The 10000-nt window shown below is 50.5% G+C and overlaps 2 protein-coding genes across 9 annotated transcripts in view; both read left to right on the forward strand.

Annotated features, from left to right (window-relative positions):
* The window catches only part of ssuh2.1 (ssu-2 homolog, tandem duplicate 1), a 7799-nt gene extending 4948 nt beyond the window's left edge, over positions 1 to 2851 (forward strand). Inside the window, exons 12-13 of one of the 2 annotated variants that reach the window (XM_029827274.1) lie at positions 23 to 115; positions 2613 to 2851. In XM_029827274.1, coding sequence (XP_029683134.1) covers positions 23 to 115; positions 2613 to 2669 — 150 coding nt within the window. In that variant the 3' untranslated portion in view covers positions 2670 to 2851. The remainder of the gene's footprint in view (positions 1 to 22; positions 116 to 2612) is intronic. The other variant, XM_029827275.1, reaches the window with a different exon arrangement.
* Positions 2852 to 4085: 1234 nt separating this feature from the next.
* Positions 4086 to 10000, forward strand: part of LOC105419561 (semaphorin-3D) — a 14055-nt gene continuing 8140 nt past the window's right edge. Inside the window, exons 1-10 of one of the 7 annotated variants that reach the window (XM_029827273.1) lie at positions 4086 to 4530; positions 4603 to 4723; positions 7034 to 7135; positions 7443 to 7639; positions 8620 to 8774; positions 8839 to 8901; positions 8966 to 9085; positions 9431 to 9521; positions 9649 to 9777; positions 9866 to 10000. The exon at positions 9866 to 10000 is cut by the window's right edge and continues 8 nt beyond it. In XM_029827273.1, coding sequence (XP_029683133.1) covers positions 7510 to 7639; positions 8620 to 8774; positions 8839 to 8901; positions 8966 to 9085; positions 9431 to 9521; positions 9649 to 9777; positions 9866 to 10000 — 823 coding nt within the window. In that variant the 5' untranslated portion in view covers positions 4086 to 4530; positions 4603 to 4723; positions 7034 to 7135; positions 7443 to 7509. Of the gene's footprint in view, positions 4531 to 4602; positions 4724 to 7033; positions 7136 to 7185; positions 7208 to 7442; positions 7640 to 8619; positions 8775 to 8838; positions 8902 to 8965; positions 9086 to 9430; positions 9522 to 9648; positions 9778 to 9865 lie in introns of those variants that run through there. The other 6 variants (XM_029827267.1, XM_029827268.1, XM_029827271.1 and 3 more) reach the window with 6 other exon arrangements.

Consider the following 10000-nt stretch of genomic DNA (forward strand, 5'->3'; position numbering starts at 1 on the left):
CTAAATCTCTTCCTGTCTCCAGCGTCAGACCATCGAGCTGCTGCCGCTGACTCAGGCTCACTATCGTTACAACGGGAAAGACTTCAGCTTCTTCGTCTACGGGGTGGAGAACCAGGTGTTCCTGGCCAAGTACCCGTCTGTCTGCTCACTCCTGTGACCTTTGACCTTCAGCTCTTTAGTCTACGGGGTGGAGAACCAGGTGTTCCTGGCCAAGTACCCGTCTGTCTGCTCACTCCTGTGACCTTTGACCTTCAGCTCTTTAGTCTACGGGGTGGAGAACCAGGTGTTCCTGGCCAAGTACCCGTCTGTCTGCTCACTCCTGTGACCTTTGACCTTCAGCTCTTTAGTCTACGGGGTGGAGAACCAGGTGTTCCTGGCCAAGTACCCGTCTGTCTGCTCACTCCTGTGACCTTTGACCTTCAGCTCTTTAGTCTACGGGGTGGAGAACCAGGTGTTCCTGGCCAAGTACCCGTCTGTCTGCTCGCTCCTGTGACCTTTGACCTTCAGCTCTTTACTCTGATCTTGGAGACCTTTTTGATCCAAATCAACTTTGGCTCAAACGCTGCTGTCTGTCTACCTGTCTACCTGTCTGCTTCTCTATCTACCTGTCTGTCTGTCTGTCTACCTATCTACCTGTCTGTCTACCTGTCTGTCTACCTGTCTGTCTGTCTACCTTTCTGCCAACCTACCTACCTGTCTACCTACCTACCTGTCTACCTACCTACCTGTCTACCTACCTACCTACGAGATGGTTGATAAATATCCAGTATAACCACTAATCTAGTATCTAAATTAACCTTTGAGACATATTTTTATGTTACTCTTTGCATTTAAGTTTTCTTTTCTTCCGGTTACGAGGGGGGAGTTACCGTAAATTCTGGACTATAGAGCGCACCTGATTATAAGCCGCAGGTCCCTCGTAGTGATATGAAGAATTAGATGGAAAACAGATGTTTTATTACCGTAAGAGACGAGTCACTGACGAGCGACAGACAGGTCAGAAACAACAGCCACTCTTTTCACTTGTGTGTTTATTCAGAGACCTTAAATCCAGTTTTCATCACGTCAGGATTTTTTAACTTTTAATTTAATCCGCTTAGCAACATAAATATATTCTACCACAATGGCCACCTCTAAAATCTTCTATCTTCATGGCGGTGGCACCGCGGCCGCCTGCTCTCTGTGTGCTGACCCAGTCTTCCAGAACCTTCTCAGGCTCGCTGACCCAGTCTTCCAGAACCTTCTCAAGCTCGCTGACCCAGTCTTCCAGAACCTTCTCAGGCTCGTTGACCCAGTCTTCCAGAACCTTCTCAAGCTCACTGACCCAGGCTTCCAGAACCTTCTCAAGCTCGGGCCACCTGCGATGTTTACCTCTAAAAGCTTCTGTCGTCTCTTTGCTTTGGATCCGTTCTTCAGGCGGCGTCTCCACCTCCTCCCCATTGATTACCGTAATGCCAACATTACGCGAGTGATCGCTGTTAACTTAAAAGTCGCATCATAAGCTTTTCTTCGAGTATTTTCCACGTTGAGGGTCAGTAAAAATGATTGATTCACAATAGTTGTGATAGTGCGCCACGAAAAAAACCATAAATAAGCCGCAGTGTTTTAAGTGTCGAAAAAAAGTAGCGGCTTATAGTCCGGAATTTACGGTAATTTATGTGATTGTGATACGTAGCTCTGATATGTTCGTATCCCTTTTAATGAAGCCGATGTCTTATTTGCAAAGATGCTGGCACCTCTCTCTGTCCCAGGACAGTAGTTGGGATCCACGTTGGGATCCACGTTGGGGATCCACATTGGGGATCCACGTTGGGGATCCACATTGGGTTCCACGTTGGGGTGGCAACTATGTTCAAACGGACTCAGAAATTCAAAATGAACTGTGAAAGATGCTGGAGGACCCTGAATGGAGATGTGAACCACCTGAAGATCCTTCATCAGGGGACCAGGAACTACAAATTCAGAAACCACTGTTTGATGTGTTCAACATATATCTCTATATCTCTATATATACACACACATATATCTGAAGTTTTGTGTCACTAAGTTATTTGGGGGACTTGGTGAACAGGGAAAGGGGTTCCTCGGCAGGGAAGGGTCCAGGGTAGGGTCCAGGGAAGGGTCCAGGGTAGGGTCCAGGGAAGGGTCCAGGGAAGGGTCCAGGGAAGGGTCCAGGGTAAGGTCCAGGGTAGGGTCCAGGGTAAGGTCCAGGGTAGGGTCCAGGGTAGGGTCCGACGGGTCGACCAGCCTGACCAAGGACATTTTTGGGTTTAGTTTGAGTATCTCGTAGGTGTTTGCCAAACTCTCCCCTAATAACCTTTTGACTAAATTGGCTTGGAGTTCCGCGGGTGGTCGCCGTAGACGGACCGACCGTGAGAGAATCTTCCCGTCCAGAGTTTGATGGTTTTATAATGAAAGAGGTCCGTCGGAAGGTTTTTCGCTCACACTCCACTAAATTTTCATATATTAATCACACCTATCTAATTAATCTTTTACTCACGTGTCTCAAGTTCTATCACTTTATTAGTCACTATCACCTTTAATAAAACTTGGTTATCTTTTTATTTTTCGAGACTCTGTGTCATCTCAAAGGGGGCATCTATTCTCTGTAGGCCTCGACCATCGGAGTTCAGCTTGTTTCTCAGATGCATCCATCCGAAAATCTGTAAGGCCTCAACCTGCCAGACAATCTGACACTGTCTCACGGAGAAAGCACTTCGGAGACCTTCACCATCAGGACCAGGAGACCTTCACCATCAGGACCAGGAGACCTTCACCATCAGGACCAGGAGATCTTCACCATCAGGACCAGGAGACCTTCACCATCAGGACCACGGGACCTTCACCATCAGGACCAGGAGACCTCCACCATCAGGACCACAAGATCTTCACCATCAGGACCAGGAGATCTTCACCATCAGGACCAGGAGATCTTCACCATCAGGACCAGGAGACCTTCACCATCAGGACCAGGAGACCTTCACCATCAGTAAAAATATTTAGTTTCATTCTGAATAAATCTCATCACACATTGACAGAATTCTCTTTTTTCCCCTTTTTATTGTCTCTAAAACAAAGATCAGCTCAATAAGTCACAACTTTACCTTTAAAGAATCTTTTTTCTGGGAGCTTCAACATTTTTTAGTGAACAAATTTGCTCAAAGCTGTTTTCCTCTGTCCAGAGGGGGCGCTGTGGGCCATGAGATGTTCAAGTTGAGCCTCCCTGTAGGAAATAGGAACTACGCAACAGTGGCAGAGTTTTGGTTTCCTCTCAAGAATGTTTTATCATACAGATATTTTTAGCATTACATCAAACACATTATTTGTTGACAGCATATTTCTGGTCAGATTTTATCACTACAGTTTTACACAAAACTAAAATAGAAACTTTCATTACCATTAACTATGAATTAATTCTGAGAATGACTTACATAAATTTAAAGGTATTTTACTCTGTCATCAGCCATAAGTGTTGATTATTGTTGTATTGTCTTTTCCATTGTGTTTAATACACTAATATATAGAGTTAATACACTAATACACAGTGTTAATACACTAATACATAGAGTTAATACACTAATACACAGTGTTAATACACTAATACATAGAGTTAATACACTAATACATAGAGTTAATACACTAATACACAGTGTTAATACACTAATACATAGAGTTAATACACTAATACACAGTGTTAATACACTAATACATAGAGTTAATACACTAATACACAGTGTTAATGCACTAATACATAGAGTTAATATACTAATACATAGAGTTAATACACTAATACATAGTGTTATTACACTAATACACAGTGTTAATACACTAATACATAGAGTTAATACACTAATACACAGTGTTAATACACTAATACATAGTGTCAATACACTAATACATAGTGTTATTACACTAATACACAGTGTTAATACACAGTGTTAATACACTAATACAATGTTAATACACTAATAGAGTTAATATACTAATACATAGTGTTATTACACTAATACACAGTGTTAATACACAGTGTTAATACACTAATACAATGTTAATATACTAATACATAGTGTTATTACACTAATACACAGTGTTAATACACTAATACAAAGTTAATGCACTAATACAGTGTTATTACACTAATACATAGTGTCAATACACTAATACGGTGTTAGTACACTAACATGCAGTGTTAATACACTAATACGGTGTTAATACACTAACATGCAGTGTTAATACACTAATACGGTGTTAATACACTAATACAATGTTAATATACTAATACATAGTGTTATTACACTAATACACAGTGTTAATACACAGTGTTAATACACTAATACACGACCTCCTTTGTGATTGAACACACGAGCCGCGGAACAATTTCCGAGCGGTCCCTGAAGGCCACAGCAGAGAGGACAGGGGCGGGGCCGTTGGCTGAGTGAGTCGGTACATCCCGCACGTGCTCAGTTTGTCTCGAGCCCTCATCCAGGTGAGAACCGCAGAACCTGAACGGGAGCAGCAGAGTCCAGCTGGGTGAGTCCACATCTGTCCGCTCTGAAATGTGTGTGTAAGTGACTGAAGCGCCGTTTCCTGCTGTCCGTGAAGGGCTCACCTGTCAAAAGACGCAGCGGTTTGGACTCGAGCGCGAGGACCTCTCGGTCACGAGGTCAGTTCATTAAAGCATCTGTCCAGAAGATCAAAGAAGATCAGTCCGACTCTTCAGGAGGTTAGAGAGGGTTAATGGACTGGTTATACTGGGACAGAGGGGGTTAATGGACTGGTTATACTGGGACAGAGGGGGTTAATGGACTGGTTATACTGGGACAGAGAGGGTTAATGGACTGGTTATACTGGGACAGAGGGGGTTAATGGACTGGTTATACTGGGACAGAGGGGGTTAATGGACTGGTTATACTGGGACAGAGAGGGTTAATGGACTGGTTATACTGGGACAGAGAGGGTAAATGGACTGGTTATACTGGGACAGAGAGGGTAAATGGACTGGTTATACTGGGACAGAGGGGGTTAATGGACTAGTTATAATGGGACAGAGGGGGTTAATGGACTGGTTATACTGGGACAGAGGGGGTTAATGGACTGGTTATAATGGGACAGAGGGGGTTAATGGACTGGTTATACTGGGACAGAGGGGGTTAATGGACTGGTTATACTGGGACCGTCTGTGTATTTCACGTTATAAAACGGGTCTCTGTGTCAACGTCCCTCCATTGTCCTCGTCTTTTCCTGTTATGAGTTCAACACCCCCAGAGCTGCACATTGTGAGGGACGGCAGCAGTTTCCTGTATGTGTGTGTTGTTGTTTTCCTCTCTGTAGTGTGTGTGTGTGTGTGTGTGTGTGTGTGTGCTGTCATTCTCTCTGGTTTTGGACCGATGGGCTGTTTGCTGCTCAGAAATGAGACGTCCCTCTGTGTGATGGACAGATGGACAGAGTCCGTCCCTACCTCAGGGTCTGTGTCCACCAGGACACGTCCTCTGTCCGCTGCCTGTGGACCGGCCCATAAGGCCCAGTCAGAGTGGAAGTGGATGACCTCAGCTTTTTCCTTTTCCCAGAATCCCCCAGAGAGCCAGAATATTTCCCTGTGACCTTGAGCAGAGGGACACGGGGAGCAGAGAGGGGGACAACATGTCCCTGTACTGGCCAGCTCACTTCCCATCATGCTCTTTGTTTTTCCCAACATTCAGGCTGAGTCATGCTGGAAAATCAGGACTTTAGTGGAGGACGACAGAGGTGGAGGACAGAGGTGGAGGACAGGGGTGGAGGACAGAGGAGGGGGATGGTGGTTGGAGACAGAGGTGGAGGACGGAGGTGGAGGACAGGGGTGGAGGACAGAGGAGGGGGATGGTGGTTGGAGACAGAGGTGGAGGACAGGGGTGGAGGACAGAGGAGGGGGATGGTGGTTGGAGACAGAGGTGGAGGACAGGGGTGGAGGACAGAGGAGGGGGATGGTGGTTGGAAACAGAGGTGGAGGATGGAGGAGGGGGACAGAGGTGGAGGATGGAGGAGGGGGACAGAGGTGGAGGACAGAGGTGGAGGACAGAGGTGGAGGACGGAGGTGGAGGACAGAGGTGGAGGACTGAGGTGGAGGACAGAGGTGGAGGACGGAGGTGGAGGACAGAGGTGGAGGACGGAGGTGGAGGACGGAGGTGGAGGACAGAGGTGGAGGACGGAGGTGGAGGACGGAGGTGGAGGACAGAGGTGGAGGACGGAGGTGGAGGACAGAGGTGGAGGACGGAGGTGGAGGACAGAGGTGGAGGACAGAGGTGGAGGATGGAGGTGGAGGACGGAGGTGGAGGACAGAGGTGGAGGACAGAGGTGGAGGACGGAGGTGGAGGACAGAGGTGGAGGACGGAGGTGGAGGACAGAGGTGGAGGACAGAGGTGGAGGATGGAGGTGGAGGACGGAGGTGGAGGACAGAGGTGGAGGACAGAGGTGGAGGACGGAGGTGGAGGACAGAGGTGGAGGACGGAGGTGGAGGACGGAGGAGGGAAACAGAGGTGGAGGACGGAGGAGGGAAACAGAGGTGGAGGACAGAGGTGGAGGACAGAGGTGGAGGACAGAGCAAGAAGGTTCTGCATTGTTATCTTCCATTAAAATCCGTTAAAATGCTAACGCTAGTCTACAGGCCTGCGTCAACCGCTCATGCAGTTAGCATTCAAGCTAATGGGTCAAATACAGACAGTCCTGCTAGCAGCTAGGCTAACAGCACACCTCTGTCGCCATGGTGATCATCTACCAATCAAGACTCTTTTGAGCTCCTTCACGTTTGTTGTTGTTGTTCATGTAAACAAGTGCTTGTGTCTCCATCCGTCAGAGTTCTGACCCAGTTCAGGCGTGTTGGTCAGAGGGTGATGGACCCGATGTCCAACGGGACAGGAAAACCCAAACAAAGACAACAATGTGACCGTGTTTTGTTGACTCATTGTTGAGCTGCTGCGACAGGAAGAGCCAATAAAGATGGTGGAACAGGTCACCATGGCAACCAGCTCCCATCACAACTGTATTTGTGTCACTCCAGGAATCTTTGGAGACCTGGAAAAATGGACCATTGGATGTTTCTGTAAAATCTCCGAAGGTCCTGGTCCATCTTGTCCATCGCCTCAAACGAGCCCGACAGCAGGTACCAGACTGTGCACTGTTACTTCCAACGCGTCCTCGTCCCTCAGCTTGGTGGGACGCACTTATTACAAATGTGTGTTACAAATGTGTGTTAAATTGTGTGTTCATTTGTGCGTTGACCCTTTTTTATCATCACGCCCCCAAACAGGACAGCTGGTTGTGATTGAAGGGTGGTTTCAGAAGGACAGGGTCTGCTGTTGGACAGTGAAGGTTGTCCAGCTGGGATGAGACGTCCCTGGTCCAGCCTAGCGAGCAGAGCTAATCTGATGCTAACTGGTCTGAATAAACAGACTTTCTCCTCCTTTCAGCTCCAGCGTGTGATGTGAGCAGCAGGAGGTCCACCTGGTCCATCGTTGTGTCCTCATCAGCTCAGAGATGTTGAGGGTCTCGTGGTCCTCCTGGGGGAGGGTCCACCTGCTGCTGCTGGCCCCCCTGGTGCTGCTGCCTGCTTCCTCAGCCAAAACCTGGAGCCAAACTGGAGCCCGGCTGAAGGTCTCTCACACAGGTAGGAACCCTCCAAGGCCTGGGTAGGACCCCTTCAAGTTTAGACCGCCTCCTACTGGCCTGGGTAGGTCCCCTCCAGGTGTAGACCGCCCCCTCCAAGGCCTGGGTAGGACCCCTCCAGGTGTAGACCGCCCCCTCCAAGGCCTGGGTAGGACCCCTTCAAGTTTAGACCGCCCCCTCCAAGGCCTGGGTAGGACCCCTTCAAGTTTAGACCGCCCCCTCCAAGGCCTGGGTAGGACCCCTTCAAGTTTAGACCGCCCCCTCCAAGGCCTGGGTAGGTCCTCTCCAGGTGTAGACCGCCCCCTCCAAGGCCTGGGTAGGACCCCTTCAAGTTTAGACCGCCCCCTCCAAGGCCTGGGTAGGACCCCTTCAAGTTTAGACCGCCCCCTCCAAGGCCTGGGTAGGTCCCCTCCAGGTGTAGACCGCCCCCTCCAAGGCCTGGGTAGGACCCCTTCAAGTTTAGACCGCCCCCTACTGGCCTGGGTAGGACTCCTCCAGGTGTAGACCGCCCCCTCCAAGGCCTGGGTAGGACCCCTTCAAGTTTAGACCGCCCCCTATTGGCCCAGGTAGGACCCCTTCAAGTTTAGACCGCCCCCTCCAAGGCCTGGGTAGGACCCCTTCAGGTGTAGAGCGCCCCCTACTGGCCTGGGTAGGTCCCCTCTAGGTGTAGGGTTAGGTTAGGGGTTAGGGGTTAGGTTTAACATGGAAGGTGAAGGAGAAGATACCACAACACTCTCAGGGCACTGCCCAGGTACCCCTGGGTAAGGTACCAAACCCACAAATGCTCACATCGGGCCTTGAACTCCTCCAGGGATGGACCGGCCTTCGCCCCCTATGTGACCCCTCCGTGACCCCTCCGTGACCCCTCCCGTGACCCAAAATAAGACAAAACAAATATTAATGAAACGATTCAGGATGAGTCTTGTTGCTAAGAGCAACGTCCCCGTCAGGAGGTTCAGCTCTTTGTCTCCTGCGCCCCAGATCTGACCAAGGGCTGGGCCCTCTCGTGGGGGGGCGGAGTCAGCAGCGGCTATGATGCCTTGCTCCTGGACGAGGATCGCGGGTGGTTGCTGGTTGGAGGCAGAGATCACATCTACCTGCTGAGGCCCGACAGCCTGGAGCTGTTGGCACCGACGGTGAGGTCCAGAGGAGGCAGATCCGACGGTTCTGAAGGCCTGAGCGCCCTTTGTGTCTCCTCAGATTTACTGGCCGGCGGCGAGAGAAGATGTGGAACGCTGCCGGCTGGCAGGGAAGAGTCCGCAGGTGAGTGGGGGGGCGGGGCCGAGCGGCACCTGCTCCTGCTGACTCCGCCTCCTCTGCTTGTCAGGCCGACTGCGCCAACTTTGTGCGGCTGCTGCAGCCGTTCAACGAGACGCACGTTTACGCCTGTGGGACGGGGGCCTTCCACCCACAGTGCACGCACGTGCACGTCGGCCTCAGCACACAGGTGAGCCTCAACAGTTGCCATGGTGATACCTGCCACTCAAGTGAACTGTCGGCAGGATGAATGAAAGAACTAAATATAGATGTGTTAAAAGTGCGTGTGGTGCGTGTGTGTGTGTGTGCGTGCGTGCGTGTGTGTGTGTGTGTGTGTGTGTGTGTGTGCGTGTGTGTGTGTGTGTGTGTGTGCGTGTGTGTGTGTGTGCGTGTGTGCGTGTGTGTGTGTGTGTGTGTGCGTGTGTGTGTGTGCGTGTGTGTGTGTGTGCGTGTGTGCGTGTGTGTGTGTGTGTGTGCGTGTGTGTGTGTGTGTGCGTGTGTGCGTGTGTGTGCGTGTGTGTGTGTGTGTTGGCAGGAACCATCCTTCACCTTGTCCCCTGTGGTAGAGTCGGGCAGGGGGAAGTGCCCCTTCAGCCCCAGCGAACCCTTCGCTGCTCACCTGACAGGTGGGTCCCACACTGTTGGTGTTTCCTCTTCAGGGAGTCTGAAGGAAGTCCTCTTCCTCTTCCTCTTCCTCTTCCTCTTCCTCTTCCTCTTCCTCTTCCTCTTCCTCTTCCTCCTCCCGGCCTGTAGGTGGCGAGCTGTACTCTGGTACCTCGGTGGACTTTATGGGCGCCAACGCCGGGATCTTCCGGACGGTGGCGCGGGGCGGCGGCCGTCCCTACATCCGCACAGAAGCGTACGATCAGAACTGGCTCAATGGTGAGCAGCGTCCTCAGGTCTTCATCACGTCCCCCCGTCGCTCATCTTCCTCCTCCGTCGCTCATCTTCCTCCTCCCGGTCCCGTCAGAGCCGGACTTCGTCAGCGCCTTCTCCATCCCAGACACGCACAGCGCCGACGATGATAAGGTCTACTTCTTCTTCAAGGAGAGGGCGGTGGAGGCCGATCAGTGGGACAAGAGGGTCTACAGCCGAGTGGCTCGGG

The sequence above is a fragment of the Takifugu rubripes genome, chromosome 19, assembly GCF_901000725.2.
Source record: "Takifugu rubripes chromosome 19, fTakRub1.2, whole genome shotgun sequence".
NCBI lineage: Eukaryota > Metazoa > Chordata > Actinopteri > Tetraodontiformes > Tetraodontidae > Takifugu > Takifugu rubripes.